General features: G+C 37.0%; 1 protein-coding gene across 1 annotated transcript in view; it reads right to left on the bottom strand.

Moving 5' to 3' along the window:
* SEMA3E (semaphorin 3E) overlaps nucleotides 1–21,117 on the bottom strand; it is a 144,552-nt gene extending 123,435 nt beyond the window's left edge. The window contains exon 1 of the mRNA XM_074573364.1: nucleotides 20,623–21,117. Coding sequence (XP_074429465.1) covers nucleotides 20,623–20,737 — 115 coding nt within the window. The 5' untranslated portion in view covers nucleotides 20,738–21,117. The remainder of the gene's footprint in view (nucleotides 1–20,622) is intronic.
* Nucleotides 21,118–22,391: the final 1,274 nt, after the last annotated feature.

Below are 22,391 nucleotides of genomic sequence, written 5' to 3'. Positions count from 1 at the left end.
ATAACCCATCTCTCCCACTGAATACAGAGCTGAAAAATCAGAAAGACTTCCCATTTCTGCAGTGCTTATCTGTCTCTAACTCTGCAACATTAAAAATACAACTAACGTAGGTTGAGATTATCTACATGGCTGATATTGATCTATCAGTTCAGATGAAGCTCAGCGTTTTGTTTTTTTTCAGTTGCTTCTCTCTGACTTTCTGCTATGAGGACCTGGACCCTGTAAATAATAAGGCAGCTGTGGATTCTCATAACAAGGTGTGAATCTTGTATATCTATCATGATTCTGGTTGTGATGAGGTGTGATGGGAGTATGTATGGGCCCAAAGCCTGCTGAGATAATTTTAAGAACCCATGCCAGAGGAAATGTGTCACAGTGGCAAAGCCTTACCCAATTTCAACACATTAAGCTGTACCATACTGAATCAAACTCCAGTGGATTTCTAGATGTGGTTGGTTTTGATGTTGTTTTGGTTTGGGGGGTTTCTTTTTTGGTTTTCTTTCTTTTTTTTTCGGGGGGGGGGGAGGGTTGGGGAGGGTGGAAATTATGGGTGGGCAGGTCAGGGAATGACTTTGTCCCATTCTTTCCCTCCTGGACCCTGAAATTGTTTCAGAGGGTGCTTTCAGACTATTTCTTTTCCAACATAGATGCAACCACAGATCCTAAGTGCACATAACTATAGGAAAAGACTGTAGAGTCATAAACAACCAGAAAATGGGTGTGGATTCACAAAACCCCAGAAAAATTACTTAGTCATACTATTTTATGAATCAGAAGGGAATACTCTGCCTGAATATAATTAGTAACCACCAGGGCCTAAAGTCAGCTTTACTTCCCAAATGGTACAAATTCATCAGCATGTTTCTAATACCTTGAGGAGATTTAGTTACCTACAAAGAGAAAGAAAGAAATAACATTTGAAAGGATCGCACATCTACAGTACACTGTTAATTTGGGCTTTTACTCAGTTTTTAGTCATACAACAAACCCAAGGCCAAGTTTAGGAATTCTTCAAGCAAAGTGAAAAGCCCAGCTTGGGCTGTGGTATGTGAGCTAGTTCTGTCCTGATTTTGCAGTGAGGATGCAGTGAAAACAAAACTAATTAAGCTTCCAAAAAACACAAGTTCCCTCAAAATTTGGAAAAGATCAGAAGAGTTTCAGCCAACTGAAGCACTAAAATGTCAGAGGATACGTTCACAGAAGTCCCAAACACATGTTCAGAGGATATGCTGAACTTGAGCTTCAGCATGCGATATATAGCTCGAATCTTGTTCAGCTGACCTTAATGCATACAAAATTTAATACAAATGTGATGTATATACAAGTAGGGCCTCCTTGTCCTTTTTCTTCCCCATTTCCTCTAGGATATTTTTCTAGAACTATCTGTTCATCAGCTGAAAGACAAGTCAGTCTTGAAATTACATAGAATACAATGCATTATTCATCGGATATTTTCTGAATTCATTATGCACTGATTTCTACAACTCAGAACAAATCTCATATATTCTTATATCATCAGTCATCATTATAAAATCCTTATCCAAAGGAATGTATGCTTTTAACACAGAAACAGACACAAAAGAGTATTCAATTTAGAAATGCTCAGCTTGAGAAAACAAAAACATGCCACTTATTCAGTAGTCATGAATGATCTATTGTTCTGTTTGATTATGTCACTCTCTTTCCAGATTATCCAAGGACGGAAGAAAGTTTCATTTGCTGTAAAACTCAGGATAACCTGAACAGTATACCAAAAATATAGTCTATTAATTAAGACATATAAATTTTACCCAGGAACTTACTGCAAATTGAGAGATTGCATTTGTCTTAGATCCAAAGTTTAGTCATTTTAACTAAGGATTCAGTCAGTGTTTGTCCATCTCTCAGAGTTAACACACAACTTTCTACTACTGGAATTCTTTAGACTTTTTTCGGGTTGCAGTGGAAGTTTAAAGGAGCAAATAAAAAATAAAGCTGATTTCTGAAAAAAGTCAACAGCTTTTGGAACCAAAAGACAGGCAATTCCACTACCAACAAACATGTTCTAATCTCAGCTTAAATGTTTTAAGTAACATATAATTTGTCAAAAAAATTGTAGGGGTTCCTCCTTATCTGACTAGTTTAATAGCATTATAGCAACTGCTGGTCTGAAATGCACACCATTTAGAAATATTGGTATATTCTGAAGTTGACTGACAATTTGATGTCTCTATTCCCATTGGCATTGACAAATCTTAAAAATTAATGTAATGAAAATTTGGAAAGGCATATGTCCAGTTCCACCTAACTAAAGTAACCCTACAAGTGCGTGGTTTAGGAGGACTCCCAGGAGTTACTAATATTCCAGACATCAGTACGGGCTACAGACCACAACACAGTTTCCAATTTCCTATAACAATCTGAACACCACAGGCAAAGCTGTAAATGAAAAGTACCAAAGGAAGGTAGTTCAAGCATGTTGCCAATGACTGTATTGGCAGGAGTTTGTTAGATTAAAGTTATAGCTGATCTGAAGAAGTGCCAGCATCACAAAGAAGGAGGAGAAAATTGGGGAAAAGCTGAATATTTATTTTGATACCAAATCTGGTTGTCAGTTTAATATTGATTATGTGAGAAGGACATAATAAATATGTACCTGACAATTTTATGCTGAGAGAAGCATGAAGCCTGGTTCTACTTTTTGCCATTCTCCAGTGCTTCTTAGAAGAAAGAAAAAAAAAAGTAAAAAAACAACACAAGGGGGGGGGGGGGGAATCACAAAACCCTTAAATGTTGAATCCAAGTTATCAATCAAGAGAAAAAAAACAAATTTCTCACCTTCAGAAAGTGGTCTAGAGCCTGAATCATGGGATTAGGAACATATGGACAGGATTAAAACAAAGGGTGGCCCTGTGTCTTTTCAAACACCGGAAAATACAGAATTATGGAATCATTTAGGTTGGAAAAGACCCTTAAGATCATCAAGTCTAACTATTAACCTAACACTACCAAGTCCACCACTAAACCATGTCCTTAAGTGCCACATCTATACATTTTTTAAATACCTCCAGGGATGGTGATTCCACCACTTCCCTGGCAGCCTGTTACAATGTTTGACAGCCCTTTCAGTGAAGAACTTTTTCCTAATATCCAACCTAAACCTCCCCTGGCAGAACTTGAGGCTGTTTCCTCATGTCTATTGCCTGTTACTTGGGAGAAGAGACCAACCCCCACCCATCTACAAACTCCTTTCAGGTAGTTGTAGAGAGCGATAAGGTCTCCCCTCAGCCTCCTTTTTTCCAGGCTAAACGACCCCAGCTCCCACAGCTGTTCCTTAGAAGACTTGTGCTCTAGACCTTTCACCAGCTTCGTTGTCGTTCTTTGGACATGCTCCAGCACCTCAATGTCCCTTGTGTAGTGAGAGGTCCAGAACTGGACACAGTACTAGAGGTACGGCCTCACCAGTGCCGAGTACAGGGGGACAATCACTTCCCTAGTCCTGCTGGCCACACTGCTTCTGATACAAGCCAGGATGCTGTTGGCCTTCTTGGCCGCCTGGGCACACTGCTGGCTCATATTCAGCTGGCTGTTGACCAACACCCCCAGGTCTTTTTCCACCAGGCAGATCTTCAGTCTCTTCGTCATGCCTACAGTGTTGCACACATATCAAAACATAAGCTGTGCAAGGGCTAATAATCAGAACCATAATTACTTATTTCCACTATTTCTACCACTTAGTTAAATAAATATTTTTCCAAATCAATCAAGCCCTATTTAAGAAGTCAATTATCTTTCCTAATCTTCCTTAAAAATCTCTACAGGGAAACAAAAGCTTTAATACTCTACAGAATGAAAAGGTCTATTACTGACAGTTTTTTGTCAGTCAGGCTACCAGGAATACTGATATGGTACCGCTTCAGTGCTATGCTTCAATCATTACAGTCTCAATATCCAATATCTTCCAGTAACAAAACAACTCATTTTTGTAAACCTGCTCCTTATCTAGACTTTAAATAAAAATTACTCTAAATGAATCATGATAGTTTCTAGAGGTTTTAAGCATGTGCAATAAAAACATAACAACTCATTGAAATTAACCATTTTTTTTTGGTGCTAAATTGGCTTAGTAAGTCAAAGTAAAGCCTCTACCTTGATTTAAAAATTTAATGGTTGCTTTCTGTATTGTCTATATTTGAATATTGTTATTTATTATATTTGAATATATTCAAATATAGTAAAAGGAAGTTTCACTCAAGAAAAGCAGACAGGATAAAACCCCCTCTTTTTATAAAATCTTATGTTTTTCTTCATCCAGACCCCCCAAAATTGAGGAAGAGACATATACCACAAAACAATGTGCAAGAACACTGCTATAGTCAACAAACAAGAACTGCAGAAACGGAGTAAATATACTCTAAATATGAGAAATGTATTTCTTTCTTAAACTGATGTCTGCAGAGAACATAGAGAGTACCATATGGATATGGTACTACTCCTACTGGAGAGAATGTTAATGACACAGTCTTGGCTGAGGTCAATGAGGCCACACAAAATAATAAAATCACATTAGAAAATGTCTTGGATGTCTCTTTTGTAAACTGATTAGCTGGCATAATAAAGAAAACATTTAAGGTAGTTCTATTTTGCCTGTTAAATTTTTCCTTCTTGGAATGGTTTGTTTTGGAACATATCAAAGGAAGAGCTAGTAAAAAAATGAAAAAGTAGTTATACTTGAAACATTAAGTAATAGTGACTACATCAGAATTAAATTTAGCTCTCTTAGAGGGGGAATAATATTAAAAAAGAAAAAAGAAAAAGAAATTAACCTTATAATATGAAACTTCAGAAGACATTCAAAATCAAAAGCAAAATATATACAAAAATAAAATGAAAAAGATCAAAATAATTTGGAAGTTAATTTAAATGCTTGTATTACTAGCTGGAAGTTACACCAATCATACACATTCAGGAAAATGAATTTTAAAAAACCCACAAAGCAAAGCAGCATGAGTCTTAGACCTTTTTTTGAGTCAAGCAGAAACCATTTTTAAAAAAGAAACAGTCCACTGAGGCCAACAGAAGAGAACCAACTATGACATGTGAACTGATGGGGATTTGATGCATGACCAAGTTATGATGAGATGACAAGTTAACATGAACCAGCTAACTTGTGATAACTGGATGCCTTAGAATCAAAGTAATTTTGGCCCCAAATTACAATGATAAATGATAAGTTGCTTTAATTTATATTTGCTGCAGGCCATGAACTTGCACCCAGATCCCACATGACTTGCATTGCAAGTCCATTGCAAACTGAGTGTGTCCCTGAGTCCTGTGTCTGTGATTTGCAAAGCTGCAGTGAAATCTGAAGAATGAGTAGTCAAACTCAAGACCAGATAAAAAGTCTGCAGAAGGATGTATGTGACCCCTGGGCTACCTTGCAACAAATGAGCCACTGAACATTTCCTTGCAGTTGTTCTTCACCACAATCATTTACATAAATACCTGTTCAAGACATACTTGCTCCAAGTAATAATAAGTTAAGGTCCTAGAGAAAAAGTACCACTTAAAATCACTTATAATATATTAAGGAGTTATCAGTACTTATTGACATTTATCAAAAAGAATTTTTGCAAAACTCAGGCAAAATGGAGGATAAGGCTTTCCAGGAAAGCATATAGTGTTTCAAGAAATAAATGCAAAGCTGTTTAAATGTACTGTCCTTTTTTTTTCCCAGTATTTGGGGTTTTCTGTTTTCAAGAATTCTTTGCAATGCTGAACACTATAATTTTAAAAAAATAATGCTTATATTCTTAAACATCTTTAGATTTCAGTACCTAAAACTTGAAAGGAAAATGCTGTACCTTAATTTATTAATATGGAAGTCTCAGCATCGCTAAGACAGTTCATATGGAATTTTTGAATTAAATACTTAATTGCTAGCAAAAATAAGCATTCCTGTGGAAACTAGAGTTGAAAGACAACACTTGCCATTTTTTCTTTAAAAGTGTTGCTACTGTTTCTGGGAATTGAGAAACAACAAGGCTTGTTTTAACATTCCTAAACTATCTGCAAAATAGAAGGTAATTAACAGTATCTAGATAAACATTGCAAAAGAATAAGTGGCAGCAGCCTAAGGAGAAATGTGGTTTCATCTGCAAACTAGAATTTTTGGAATGCATTTACAGTACAATCAATAAAAGGAAAAAGGTTCATTTATCTGACTTACTATCTCAAAGCACTTTAAATAAAATGCTGCTGTAGTTAAGTACTTTGGAGGTTAGTGATAAATAAAACTGCTTGTTAGCAGAACATAAAACAATTTATTAATAGTTTATCACTCAGAGATGAGTGACACCATCTAAGATACTGCAAAGTAAACAGAGAATGTTTTTTTGTTATTACTCCTAAATTAGAATACGTTCAGATACCCATAGATTTTATGTTTAATCTTGCTTGTCTACACACTTGTCAGCTGCTAGCCTGATAAGTACTTTTTTTTAACTGTTCATATTACCAAGTCTATTGGTGAAAACTAGCTGCTAATGATATAGTGGGATTGATTTAAGTTAGATAAAGCCCTGTTTCACTAGGCTACCTATCTGGTCTTCTCTAAAACTTCCAGTCTGTATGTTTTTCTAGTAAGTACTCTTTAATCTTCAACAGTCAGATAGACCTTATGTCATCTTTTTTTCCAGATGTTCTTTTCCTTTAACACTGTATTGACCTGGACAGTCTTCTTCATTCCTTGGCTTCTTGCTTTAATGTTCTCTCTCTAGAAAGCTCCATGTGTGTACATCTCTAACACTCCCCTGGGAATAAGATCATGTCAAAATTCTACAGGGAAGCGCTGGGATAATAACTCATCTGAAAGCAGGGAGTGCCACAGAAAATCTCTTCCATATATTCATTGCACTGTCCCCAATTATTTATAAAGAAAGCAGACCTAGTGCCTTTAACTCATGTAATAAGAAAATATCTGCTGCCTCAATTGTGCTTGGTGATCAATTGGATTTCCTAGGAACAACTACCTGTAACAAAGGAGAAGACTGAAATTTCCATAGGAACTACTGGAAAAGATAATTGCATCGACACTAAATCGACAGGAGGTTATTTGACTTCACTACAGAAATACCAATTTGGAAGGACTAAGAAGATGACGAACTATCACGGTAAGGATTATTTGATTCTCTTGTGACAAAAACAACAGTCTCATTTCCTAATAAAATGAGGCTTTTTTAATCACTGCTCATTGGTGACACAATCCATTTAGCAGTTTGTTCTCTATGACACATGAGATCCCTCTAAGCAATTTCAAATTTCTTGGGAAAAGGGTGGGGAGTAAAAGCAGTCTTAAAAATGTTAAGTTTTTCTAAGTTTCATGAAAACCAGCAGTTTAAGAATTGGAAATACTCCACTGGTTCCTTAACCAAAAAGGAAGAACAAAGTCGTTATCCAACAAATCCAATTAACAGGCAACTGGTCCATTAGTACATGCAAACCGACTGGTCAACAAGCACATGCAGAAACAAACATACTTCTGCTACTTATTTGTGCACCCAGGGAGACAAAAATTGGTTAATGAATATAAAGAGTTGCAGGAATACCACTGAAGGTTACATGAGAGGGAGGGAGTTGCTCTAAGGGAGACTTTACTGCCTGGTATACCGTTACGTGTGCTGCAGTAGGAAAACATCAGGGTTGAGGAAAGGTGAGTATGACTTTGGAAGGATTAAGTGATTTCTTAAGAACTGGAGATACTAAAAAAACTACTGATAAAGACAGGAAGATCTCAAACTATTTCAGTAGGGGAAAGAACAGAGAAAGCCCAAGGGACATGAGATATAAGTGTATGGGAGACTAGAATACATTTATTTCTCTTTTCATGTTATTTTCTGCTTTAATGATTGCCTCCTATTGAGGCATGTCCTTGTTAATAATTCTTACTGCCATTGTCACGCTGCTCATAGAAATTTCAGTCTAACTAAGCAAAAAAATAGGTAGTTGGGAGGAAATTTTATTCTCACAATTAGGTTACATAATTCCACTGGGAAAAAAAATATGAGATTTAGCAAGACTTAAATACTTGAGGATCCCAGAAGCTTGTTGAAAGTTTTTCATAAAACTTCAAAGTGAATTCAGATTTCTCAAATCTATTAGATTATTAACACATTATTGTTGATCCAATTGGCATGACAGGAAAACTCTCAATGAAAGAAAAGGACTGTAGCTCTTCTTTCCCAAATGAAATATTTCAGATTTAGAAGGATTTGGTTTAAAATTGCACACAGACATGGCTTATGGGTACTACAGCTTCTATAAGCATCATGTCAGATCTCTGGAGTTCACCATCTAAGATAGCTACTAGCAGTTATGAAGTCTTTATTGAGGTTCCCCATCTACATTTTCAGCAGGTGTGAGGTCTTTACAAGGGTAAAAATCAGTAACTGCTTAGGTTAGGAACTGATTGGTTAAAAACAAGTCTTGTCCAAACAACAACGGTAAGGTCAGCCTGAAGGCTTTCTAATCCAGTTATGCAAACTGCTCTCAGGATGCACCTCCACCCTTTAGTGCTCTCAGACGCATTTTTAAAGGCCTGTAAACAATCCTGTGGTGACTAAGTAGTATCAGCATTATTAAAATCCCTGTGAAAGAAACTGCAGAACTTCAAGATGACAACAGAAACATGTTATTACCCTGTGCCACTGTAATTCAGTTACAACAGTAAGTATGGGACTCGGGTGGATGCAGCAATAGCTGACCTCTGCCATCAATATTACAATGTCTGACAAGAGCAAACCTTACAGACCGAAGGACCAAACACTTACAAAGCAAAACCGCTGATTCAGAGTTTGCACAGAAATCCACATCTGTAGAAACTTGATCATCATGTTGCCAACAGTTAAACACAGAAGCCAAACCACGCCAACAAGGTCATAGCAGGACTACAGTCATGGATATGATGTATGACTAATTCAGGAAAACTCTGAAGTACCTTTTCATCATAGATTAGAAATCTACGTTCTTTGTGTTAATTTATAGTTTACACCATTTAAAATATAAAACATGCTCAGGCATGACAACTCTAACTCTCAGATATTCCCCATGGGTCCTGCAACACTCCCAGGCAATAGTATCAAATATCAGTACGTGTCAATACCTTTCAGAAATCCCAAGGTAGAGCATTTCTATGCTGCTATCAAATTCCCAGCACACTTCAGGAGCTGTTTCACAAGAATGTATAAACATCAGTTATTATTATTTTCAAATCTCCATGCTGTAAGATTTTGGTTTTGTTATACTTTTGAATTAAGAGTACAAGGAGTTTTCAACAGCCCAGAGATCTAATTTTACAGCTCAAGGGTTTTAGTGCTATTACACATTAAAGCAGTAAATGTGAAACCACAAAAAAAATCTAATCCATTAACCTGATATTATGAAGTAATTTGTTGTGTTTTCCAGCAAAGTAAGGGCTTGATCTGTGTCAAGAAAATTACAGAGACCACATATAGCACTTGTAACATCTATTTCACAATTCTGAACAACAGGTACCCACACATGTTAAAGTGCTCTATAAAATCCTCAAAGAAGCATTTTCTGAAAATACCATTTTCCTCATAACAAAGGAGCATGGCAAGTTGTAAGTCTCAAGCCTTTTCATAAGTGTTTTAACCAAAGAATAAAATGGAAAGTGAAATTATACACATAAATCAAAATTGTCAGAGTGTCATGTTGTTTTGTAATGCCTAGGGTATGGGCAAAATAGAACCACTTCTGTCATGATTGGTTTTAATCAATCACGCTACAGGGATGGCCACAAAGAATCTGTGCCGTAGACTTTGATCTTGCAAACAAACCCCAACTTAACTTTTAATCAATGGAGTCATTTGTATGATTAAAGGAACACACATGATCAAGTATTTATAGAATCAAAGATTTAGGATATGGTCTATAAGGCTGCTTTGTGTGTAGCGGAAATAACTTATATATAACCAAACTTTATTACTGCTTCTTGGCTAGATCTGATCTCTGGCAGGCAGCTGCGAAAGGCTCACCTATTTCAATATGAAGTGCATCGGTTTAGTTTAAACTGTTCTGAAAGGTGCTTAACCTTAGTCACCATATCATGCTTACCCTAAATTAGCATAATGTGCTTAAACAAAGTAAGCATATTGTGCACAGAAGCAGATGTAGAACACGTCCGAGTCATTACTGCGGTCCAGAGATAGCTGTGTCCAGCAGCTTTGGTAGCCACTTACATTGCTCAAGTCACTGCTCAAGTGACTCCTCCTTTGTCCTCATCTTCCAGACCATTATTAGATCAAAGACACACTACTTAGTAATAATATCTTCACTTATACTTTATCAAGGCAATTGTGATGCAGCTTGTAAGCGCTCCAGTAAAGTCATTCTCAGTTGAAGGGGTTAATCCTCGGACGTGTAACATCGCAGACCTATCGTCAGACATTCATCCCAAGTCCATCTCACATACTTTTATCTGAGTGTAAGCTAGGCCTCTGGTTTAAGCTGACTATTATTCTCCTTTTATACTCAGGAGAGACTGAAATACACTTCCAGGCTAAGTGCAGCAACCAAACGGATCACCTTGTTCAGAAAGTGAAGTCAGGAACGAGGAGTATCTTATCAACTCGTTAGGCACAAAAGTTTGTGGGAGGTTTGCCATTGTCCTTAGTAACAGTGAAATAAGGCTTCTGTTCTATTTTTCTATTAAAGGTTTCATAAATTTTGCAGTAGAATTTAAGGACATTGTGCTGCATTCAAAGCCGTTGTTGGAGAACCACTCTTTACTGTAACTGCTTATTTTATCTTCTAAATGTGAAGCATTTTTTCGACAAGAATTCAAGTATTTTAGAAATGAAATAACCCATTGCAGTGTTTGAGTGTTGACCCACAGAAGCTGCAGCCACTCAATAAGGAGTACTATGGAATCAATAACGAGCTTGGGACTGTTTACAGCCTGGTTCTGAGCTATAATAAATGCTCAACATGCTGAATACTTAACACTTCCTCAATAGTGTGTTTAGATACTACTATCCCAGATGCTTGTGTAACCTGAAAATATGCAGAAGGACATGGCCATGCCTAAGATAAGCAGAGAAGAGAAAATAATGACTTACTGCATGTAAACACAGGCACATAAAGACAAGGCATTTTTTCAGCAACACTAATAAGAACACGACCTTGTAGAACAGCTTACGTCTTTCTGGGCTTCCAGACAACACACATTTTCAAGCTTTGCATCATACCATTCTCAATCAACTGACATGAAATATTTAATACATAAAGGAATGGGTTTATTTTCCTTTACTCTTGGCTTTTACCACACACCCACGGGAAAGCACTCAGCTTAATCATAAATAAAGAGATGCAGGAGCTCATGGAATTGAGCAACACTTGCTAACCTTTAGCTTTGTGGCTGAAAAATGACCTTCAGTGATGACCTCAGTGAATAGTGCTATCTGGAATAATTCCCTCACATCAAGCAACCTATTATTTTACTATTATTAAGTTTTAGTAACACTGCTGGGAGAAACCATCTGTTAAAAGAGAAACAAGGTACTGACCCCTAGGTATTTGGGGACTGTTGTTTTCTGAAATCAGTTTAAGGCACTTTTCATTCATTTTGTACAATTTCCTTTCACCAGTGTCAGGAAGATCACAATAAGAAAAGGCCAACGTCCCTGTGATGTTTATTGCACATCAACAAATAAAAGATATATTTACAGCTGTATTCACCATTTTACTAGGCCTATTAAACAAATGTGTTGTAAGAAAAAGCCTATAAAGCAAACTTAGCAACAGTAAAAAGACCATTGTTTGACTCCCCACAGAAGCCTCAATTGCTTCACAGTATGAAGTCAGGAATCCTTTAGATAAAAATAAACAGAGAAGAAGTAGAGAATAGATACATTAAGGAGGTTAAGAGGAGTGAAGTCTTCTTTCACTGAATGCCTGTCTTCCAATCATTGGTTCCTTGGTTTAGAGAATTATGTTGCAAATAGTTTGCAAAAGAAACCCCATCATCATACTAGAGGGATCTAGTCAAGAAAAATTTAAATTTGTAAGTAAAAATATATTTGGGGGGATTTAAAGGTATAGAAAGAGAGGATAAACTTCATATGCTGCAGTGAATGAGTGGATTTCCTAATACCTGAAATTCTTCAGTACCGATGAAGTAGAAATGTTAGCAACATGATTTCAGAAGGATCATAAACATCTTTTTCTTTTTTTTTTCCCTTAGCTTCTGTTGCCAAATCACAGTCTAAAGAGGACTATATATTGCCTGTCATCAAATTCTTATAAATAACGAACATCATCTGCTTAGACCAAAGGGATATGAGAAAACATTTTTTTTTTCTTTCTCCTGTTTTTGGCTAAGAGGCTTTGTTCGGTTGAGTTTGGTTTTTGGGAGGTTTTTGGGTTTTTTTGTAAATGAATTTTTCTACCTTTTATTTCTTCTGTATTTTGACATTTAATATCCATAGGGATCCTTTGAACTATATTACAATAGATCACACAAAGCACAAAAGTCTCATGTCTGTCATACAATCTTCCTTGACTGGGAACATATCCTTCACAACTAGGTTTCTGATATGAAAAGCTCATATCAAGCAAATTCAACTAAGAACAATAATGCAATTTTAGAAGCTAGATGATGTTGCATGTCTGTGGCAAATAAGTCTTTGCCATTACACTGTTACAGGGCTCCCTTTGTGTTGAATTTTTAAACTGCAGAAACATTGAAAAAATCAGTTTTTAATCCATCCCTTGATACTGGAGTTCTAAGTACCAGGAGTCAACCAGTAACAGGCAGGTGAGTTACAGAAAGTGCTATGGCAGCAAGTTTCTCCATGGAAGGCAGGGACAATATGGCAGAGAGTATTGTTGTTTCCGGGTAAACTTCATTGATTTTGTACCAGGAAGTGTACGAAGTAAATGAATGGCATTTCTACCAGGCAAATGAAGTTTCAGTCTGAAACATTGCGCTGCATTCAAGGACAAATCTTAGGTAATTATATGTAACTGGAAGACTCTTGTTGACTTTTAAGAAGAGTTGAGTAGATTCTGATTGACAGAAGAGGTAATAAAGCACACAAAGTATTATATTGAGACGGGTAGCAAGACATGACATAAACAACTACCAATTATCTGCTTTCACCTGAGACTAATAAAAAGCAATTTAAAGATGAGATTCAACTTTTATTCCATCAAAAATTATTTTTCAGCTACAGGAGTGATCCAAGTTTTGCAGCTGCTGGCTACACACACAGTCTGTGTGTCATGCCAGGGCCAAGGTGTTTGGAAGGCATCACTTTGTTGACATCTTTGTGGTTACAGACCTCCTGTACCTACTTGCACAGAAACTGTAAAAGGAACCTTTGACATGCCATTATATTCCGGAGGTCCTGCAAATTACATGTAAAATAAGAATGAGAGTAGAATAGAAGAAAAGAGATTCATCACTAAGATGATACATTCACCTGGAGCAGTGCAGCTAAATCCAGACCCCTGATCATAATGCGCTGCAATTTACAAATCCTCTGAAAAGGTCTAACATCAAGAAATGTCACAGAGAAACCCTGAGGGAAAAAAAAACAAAACAAAAAAAAAACAGAGAAGCCCTTCCTTGTGTTTGTAATGTTGTTTCGTAAAAAAAAAAAAGAAACCTCAAAACACTTTTTCTTAGGTGATGTTTATAGGCATGAAAATCATCTCAGAAAAACTGAAAAAAAAATCAGAAAAAACTGAGTATATAATGATATGTTCCTGCTTTACATTGCTTTGAAAGGGGAAGAAAAAAAAAAAGTCGTCTTCGGAGTGCTATAAAACAGTTTGCCAAAGGGATGCAGCCTGAGTGAAAGCATCTCAATTTATAGCTTCATCAAAACTAAGAGAAGATGGTTAGAGGAGAAACACAGTGATGTCAGCCTTCGATTGAATTGGTTAACAAGGTGAAATCTCTCTTCCAAAATGAGAATTTGTAGCCTTGAGGATGATCAGAAGAACCAAGATCAAGGGAAAAAGGAATTTGTCAATGTGCAATGATAACAGTGGGGAAACAATAGGTTGGTGACATTTGTTAATGAAACTATGCTCTGAGGGAATCATGATAATTTTATTTGGTTTAACGTATGTAGTAAAGTCATTCAGTTCCTCAGACTGAATCTCAGTGATGACAATTTAAATTTTTCATCAATTTAAAGATGGAATTTATTTTAAAAACTTCTGAAATATTGTTTTATCAGTCTTTTACATCCCTTCTTTACAGGCATTTGGAATTATAGCCAAACTACACTACAGATTTTTTATATAATGCAATATTTTCATAGTTTTTCTCTTTTAATATTTTCTTTCATGTTTAATCATGAATCCTTAACTGATTATTTAAATGCCAAACATTAACTAACCAACACAAAACATTTTAAATGGTATAGTCAAGTGAAGAGGGCTTTTTTCTGTAAAGCAAAGATTATTATCTTTATCCCTGCAGGCTATGAATTTCTTTAAGAAATTAAGATTTTTCTAATTAATGTTGGTTGCATGCTATAACTTCATCATATTTGCCTGGCTACATGAAGAAAACCAGGGTGGCAGTTTTAATAATATTTAGTGTTCCCATTGCACACTTTGTGAATATTTATTGACTGAAAGTTTCTCAAAAGGCTTTAAACAGATGCTCACCCTTGCACAGATTACCGTAAATCATACAAACAGCATTAATCCTGTTTTAAGTAAAATATAAAGCTTTCTTTCAGGGAAATAATAGTAAGTACAATATCTGATGAAGAATTTAAAATAGCAGATGGTGTTATCACTTTGAAAGCAGGGAGGTAGCTGCATAGAAGCAGCAGCATGCAGGATATTCTGGTCTTGCACCTTCAGATGGTACTTAGTTCTCTAAAGCAAAAGCGGGAAAGTGATTGATGTTACGCAGCAAACAGTCTGCTTCTTGCATCCCCCGTGGTGGTGCTTATCGCTTCAGAGTTCTGCTACAGCAATACTTACAGAAGCCTTTGTCAACAAAATGCAGCTATGAAAGGAGCTAGCATAGCTTCTCTGCCAAAAATATTCCTGTCTTGGTGAGCAAGTCCCTCCAGGATTACTTGGAAACACTCCTGAACTTGCTGCCACCTCTTGTGATATGGATGAATAATAAACATAAAGCTTGTCCTGATTGTTGGTGAAGAACCAATTGTCTGTCCGGTGGGAGAGCAAAAGCTCTCCTCTCTACCCCACAGGTGGCCCAGACATATTTGTGTATCTTTCCCTAAGACATTTCCAAGCTGACATTCAGTTCTCTGTGGCCTCGAGAATTTGGGTAAGAAGAGACTGCCGGTCATGTGGTTTTTCCAAACACTCGGAATCCTAGTTATCAGCCCTTATACCCAAACATATTTAGACCTGGAGCCATAATACAGGATAATACAGGCCTTTAGTTCCTAAACCCTTGGAATTATACTGCTCTTTAATTCACTGTAAGAAAAATCCAAAATTCAATCTGTCATATATATACACATATATTTTATAGATACATATACGTGTGTGTGTATATACATACACCTAATCATACATCTTTTTTTTTTTTTTTAATACAGACTTCTCTGGACTATATGTAAGCATAGACCACAAGCTAAATCCTTATTCTGGTACAAATTCAAGGTGATGTATATCTAACATGAATTAACATCTTTCTCAAATTGGAATTCACCTTGGTAGAAAAAGTAGTCCCTCCTAGTCATTCAAAACCAAAATTCTATTACATTGAAAGCTGCTAAAAATAGAAAACATTTTCATGCATGAAACTGAATCAGTCATGATTCAGTTATGGGTTATGTGGCTAGTCATTAATTAGCCATGATTTATGTGGCCAGGTGACGGCTAATTGAAAATACTATACTTGCATTAAGTACATTGACCTACTTCAGAATTCACAAATGCCTGTCCAAAAATTCCCTACATTTTTGTTATCCAATTTAGTCATTAGTCCCTGAGTAAATTTTGCTGCCACCTAGCTAGAGAGTGGACACAATAAGATATCATGGATAAGCATGATGAAACTCTTAGTGTTAATTAAATTGAATTCTAAATTACAATTATCAAGAAAGTTAAAGTAGGTATGCTGAGAGTCTGGCTGCTGCAAATGGCAATGAAACGTTTTTTCAGCTCTAACAGACCTTAGCAGCCCTCAAAGATGATTAGCCAGTCCTAACAAACCTGGATTCTTATACATTCAATGTTTTATATTACATGTGCTACACGTTAAAATCTGTATATGAACATGGAGAGTATCACTTTTCTTCTGCAACATTTTAGCTCTCCCTTCCTTAGTTGTCTGCTGCTATTGTTTGAAATATTTATGCTTGGAGAATAAAGTTTCTATTCCAGATTGTTTCCTTCTAAATTCAGTCTGCTCCTTCTGCCTGCTGCAGCTTGACTCTACTATAGTAAGCAGCAAGCAGTTCCCACAGCAGGTAAAAGGGAGATATTTGGATGGATAAGGCAGGCACAACAGCTACTTAACCGCACCTTTTCCAGACAAGAGGAATGTCCAGTGCATAGCTACACAACCTGAGATCAGGTGATGGCAAAATCCCTCAAATCACTCAAGTGCAATGGACAAAGTGGGTAAAACAGAAAACAGATCCTTCATGATCTGCAAATCTCTGCACGTAACCGACTATGCCAGATCCCGTTGCAGCGACAAAATTGTACAGACCGCTGGAAGGCCTCAACATCTCATTTTCATACTGTTACCTTCAGTCTTTACCATATTCACAAAGTAGGAGGAAAAAACCCAAACAAAACAGTTAGAAATACACTGCAAACCATGCGTAATGCTTGAATTATACAATTACATCCTTCATGGGCTCTTCAGGCCTACATGCCTGAGTGTAGCTCTGTTAGGCTTATATAAATATATCCCTCCTGTCCTCTGGAAACCCAATCCATTTCAATCTGTAATGTAAATAGTTTCTTTTTAACATGCAGTGTGTGCTGATTTCACCTTAATTATATATTTCCCATTGCGAGAACTTGAACTGTGGGATACTGGGAAAGAATTTAACCAGCAGCCTATAAAGAATAGGGGCTGAAGCTTGGCTTCCATTAACACCTCATTAGGCAGAGCCTGTAGCGTACGTAAAATAAGCTAATGATTTTTAAATGTAGTTGTCAACCTATAACTTAATAATGTAGAAACTTTATTTCTCTGTGTTACTAAGCGAGCGATAATACTTTTTCATATCTACAAATCAACATGAAGCTATTGGAGTACATTATTACTCCAAGCAAGATCTTCTTTGGTCATCATCAAACACTGACCTTTTGTGCAACCATACCACTAATACCACAAGTGGTACTAATTGCGGTGTAAATTTTCTGATAGACACATGCTGGCGGTTTGAGGAAAACACCTTCAAGTCCTGGATATAAATATAGTTCATCTTACTAAAAACTAAGTTAGAACCATAAAATGACTGTTAGGTGGTTGTAGATTTAATTCTAATCCCTTTAGATTGATTAGAAGATAACATCTAATTCATATAAAGGAATGGGAAAATTCTCATGTATGAATTTACTGTGAATAAAGGCCATCCTCTACCTTACCAAAAATCACTGTTACAGTTTGCATTAAATTGACAGGTTTAACAGTAGTTCAAGAATGCAGGACTTCCATTAATTCCCACTGAAGCTGAGTAAATGACCACAGAGTCAAGCAGGGGTTGCGCATTATATCCCTTAATTGGCAAGGGGATTGTGGTATTCCTATCCATCAGGCGACCCCTCTGCGCAAGGGTTAGGACCTGATCTTGTTGCAGTGGGTTTGGAGGCATGTGTGCGCTGCAGGTGAAGCCTGGTTTGCTGTGAGAGCAAAAGGTTCTCATTCACTGTCAGTTCACTACGCTTTCACTGAGCATCACTTTTAGAGAAAGAAAAAAAAAGAGAGAATTTGTGAATTTATAAGAATGAAAGAGTCTCTTTTTCTAATTTCTGGAAGCTCTCTCTTGGCTCTTCAAAGTAACAAGATTTTAAAACAGACTAGTTTTAAATACTTATTCCGTAACAAAGTATTCTCATGTCCATGAACCTCATTATACTCGCCATAGCAGCTTTGAGTTTACCAGTCAGCGCTAGCCTTTCTTGCCATGGCCTGAATCCCAATTAACCACCAGCATCCACAGTTACAAAGGGAGGCAGTGAGCAGGCGTGCTTACTTTCATGTTTCAGGGTCTTTCCAGTGAAATTTTAAACTGAATTTACAGCTCCTCCACACTGAAAATTTACACATATGGGCTTCATCATCTGTACCACACAGCATCTCCCAGGCCAGGCTGGAGCAGCTTTGTAAAGAGGATACACAACTGCTTCCTCCTAACTACCTTGTGCCTCACTGGTACCCACTGCAGCCTCTCTCTGGGGTAAATGCAATTAAGGTGAGGGACCCTCCTGCTGTTCCTGTTTGATTAGTGAATGCAGCAACGACATTTACTCATTGTCTTCATGCTTGGTCGCTACATTCTTTTGGCTGGGAGGGTTGCAATAGCTGTTCCCAGGGTGAAGGCAGGTATGCCATTTCCAACCTTTGACTCGGGATCCGTGGTCATGCACCCACGGACTGCAACCCAGCTTGTAAACTCAGTCACATTTCCCAAGTGTGGAAAACGTGACAGGGTATTGTACAAGGCAAAATATAAGGTGGTGATGTGTGTGTCCACGGTAGAGAATTTACTTGGGACAGATCTTTCTGTGTCATTGCGTCTGAGCGAACTGACATCAGGCAGGGGAGGTTTGGCCCTCTGTGAGAGATGGGTGTTTTAAAATCTCCTTGAAAATATCAGAGTTATGATGTGCTGTGGCCAAATTAGTGGCTCCCTGCTGAAAATGGAAGTAGTCTGCAGTGAAATGTACATTGATTCCAGCCAGCGGAAAAACAATTACTTCCACAAGTGAGCAGAGAAGCAGTTAATAGTTGCAGCACCATCATGGGGAGGTTGCCAAAACTGGCAGCTAAGCCAGAGTCCTGAACCAACGTAACAGTAGGTCTATTTGTCTCATTTACTGGGATTTTCCCATCTCCCTTACCCCATCATAAGCAAACAAATATCAAGAATAACGATAGCCTTAGTAATTACACCTAGAAATAAATCAATCTTCAAATGCACATTTTCAACAGCAAGAGATGTGAAAGGATTACATAATCAGCATTTGCCACTCATTCCTGCTGTATTCTGAAACCATGGGATAAAAAAGTAGTTTATATATTAAAGGGGGTAATATAATTTATTTAATCCAGAGCAACTAATTGTTTACTTACAAGACAGCTTTCCATGACAAATCTTTCTTTCTTTAAAATGTGTTTCACTGCCCTATAAAAGCAAACCCCATTTCTTACAGCTTCCTAGCAAGACGTTCAGACCAATTATCCTATTCAGCTTCTCCTTTCTGTATAATTGGTAATTTAGCTTGCTATATAAAACACAATTAAACCTTGTTTAGACTAAAGCTGTCTACACGTGGAGCTGTAGCTGATGCTAATTCTTAAATCTTAGCCGTGCTTAAAATAGGTATTCTAATGTACTTCACACTGATGCAGCTTAGTTATCACTTTCATAACCAGAGAAATGTTCTTGAGTAAATTGGCATTTGCTCATTCCCAACTATGTCAGCAAAAAGGCATTTTCTTTTCATCTTTGCATAAGAGGTAATATCAAAACATTACTGATTGGCCAATCATCAATTTATCTTGCACACTTAGATTTTTTCACTCCTACTGCAATAACTGCCTGTCATATATTTCTAAGTACATAGTCTACAAATGTATGTACTGCTGCAGAGAACTGAAATGTCATGGTTCTGCACAAGTATTTTTATATATACACCGGATTAAAGCCAAATCATAGGGAAGAGTTTAAATCACATGCAATCCAGAACTGAACAAGGAGACACTGAAGGAGCTAAGGAAGAAATGTTCAGGCTTCAGGTAAACTGAAACTTAAATGGTTTAAAACAAAAAAGGAGAGTTATAAGTACTGTATATACATATGCCAGAAAAAATAACATTTTTTTCTTTGGGTAACTCAGTTAAACTGCAAGCAGACTTACATTGGCAGTTAGTCATTTTAATTATAGTGTGATGACACTTGCTAGTTTAGAAAATGAATCATATGGTTGCACAGGAATTCAGTCTTTTTGCCTTAGCTATATTCGTAGATAGATAGAATTCTAAAAGTGAAACAGACATTTAATTGTTTGATGCATAAAAGTATATTTATTCAGCAATAATTTCAGCTTATCTTTCCATTTCTCTCCCTCTAGTAAGAGACCAGACATCCTTCTTACAGCATGGAGGATAAGACAGAATGACAAGCAAATCTAACACACTTTCAGGTAGAAGAACATTTCAGTAGCCTAAAATAATCCCTGTAAGTGCTTTAATCTTCCTGAATTCAGTAAATTTAATTATGGATACAGTTTAATACAAGGAAACAATTCACAAGATTTCTGAACAGGAATATTTTGCTGTGTCAAAGGACCATAATTTAACTCCAGTGCAATACTTTCAATGAAGTTAATGAACTTGCATTAGCATAAAGTCTTTAAAAACCTGACACACTGACCTACCTTTATGTGACAGACGTAACCTTGGCTGCCTCGTATCTGTTGCATGACATCCAGTCGGTAACTCTAGTAACAAGCCATATAGTGCCAGGATTAAAATGTCCTGGGCAGATGCCATCCTGCCCAAGATCAGATTCTTGCGCTCTTCACTTAACTGCTGCTGTTTGTTTGTTGTTTTGGCAGGTTTTTTTTAAGGCTCCAAGTTCCACTTCTACTTTCCCAGTGCAGTTAGATGTCTCTTTGGTCAGTTTGTGGGGTATCTCTATGGGAAATTCAACGTTCATCAGAGAAGCACACAGCCTCTGCTAGCCATTTGTCAAGCTGTGCAAATGTCATGTAAAAATATTCCCTCCCTAGGACAATTGTTTATAAAGTGCGAGGACATTCCAAGGCGTTACTCTGCAGTGTTGTGTCTTGAGCTCTCTTTAGTAACTCTGCCAGTGGATTCAGGAAGAAGCTGTATTTTCAGTCCCTCCTGCAAGGCAATTCATTCAGAGAAGGAGGGAGGGAAAAAAAAAAAGAGAGGGGAAAAAAAAAAAAAGAAGAAAGCACCCTCCTCCTTGGTGCTCTTCAGAACTCAGCCCCTTGCTCTGACTTGCCAAACAGCTAGTTTTAATTCACCTTTCACCTTTGCTAATTAAAAACAAGAAGTGCCATTCCCTCCTGGAGTTGCAGAATCCACCCAGCGGGGAAGCCGGGCTGTCAGGCTGCTGTATTTACTGAGAAAGTTCAGGGAGGGTTGAGGCAATGTACAGTACTAGCAGCTCCAAGAAGCGTTTTAATCCACGTGCCGTGCACTGATTCCTCAATTGCTTTGTGGTTTCTCGTTGTAAAGCACCGGGAGAAGGGTCAGAATTCCTCCCATCCCTCCCTTTTGAAAAGTCATTTCAGCTTTTGTTCCCAGCTCAGTTTTAGAGGAGGATTAACCCTTGAATTAACTATTTAAGTACATTATCACTTAGAGTCATTAAACAGCATGCTACTAAGTGGATCAGAATAAAAAGATTCCAGTCGTATGTCCTTTCTTGCTTTAAAGAAAAAGATTTAGCTTTTTTATTTTTTTTTCCAAATGTGGTTTTACACAGTGGCTTCTCCCCGTTACATTTTAAATGTCTGTGAGTCTGGATCCTTAGGTCATCTATAGATGTCAGTAAAATTACTTATCTAATTAGGTGCCTGTAGGATTGGGCAGCATTTAAAAAAAAAAAGGAAGAAAAAAAAAGCCTGAGTGAAGTGCTGTGATAACATGATAAACAGCATCAGATTTACAAGTATCAAGCAGCTACCCCTTATATTGCGGCTCACAAATACCAGATTCGCATGATTTGTAACTTAAAAATATACCCATGGCAAGAACTAAATTTTTATAAATCAAGACATACACCTATGTCTGGAATACATTAATTAAAGAATAAAGTTCTCTGTAATTAAGACCTCATGCATAGAATCATTTAGAATTTTCTGAGGTGCATTTTAGTCATTAACAATTGCACTTTTTTTAATGGGATGGAGCATTAAAGTCATATTAAGTCTTTATACTTCCCATTGTTTTATATAGAAAAAGAATCACAAAGAAAAGAAAAAGAAAACTAATATATGCATTTGACAATAAAGCACTCAAATAAATTTTGTAGCCAACAAAAGATAATGATATGTGGAGAGAAAGATTTAGTAAGAAATTTCTGTGTGCCACCAAACTGAAAAGACCCTAATGCAATAATATAGGGAAATGCTAATCATTGCTAATCATTGTAATGGCAGGATGCTTGGGT

This window comes from Larus michahellis, chromosome 1 (genome assembly GCF_964199755.1).
Source record: "Larus michahellis chromosome 1, bLarMic1.1, whole genome shotgun sequence".
In the NCBI taxonomy this organism is placed as follows: Eukaryota; Metazoa; Chordata; class Aves; order Charadriiformes; family Laridae; genus Larus; species Larus michahellis.
Note: the sequence above shows the minus strand (reverse complement) of the source record. Positions and strands in the feature narration are given on the sequence as shown.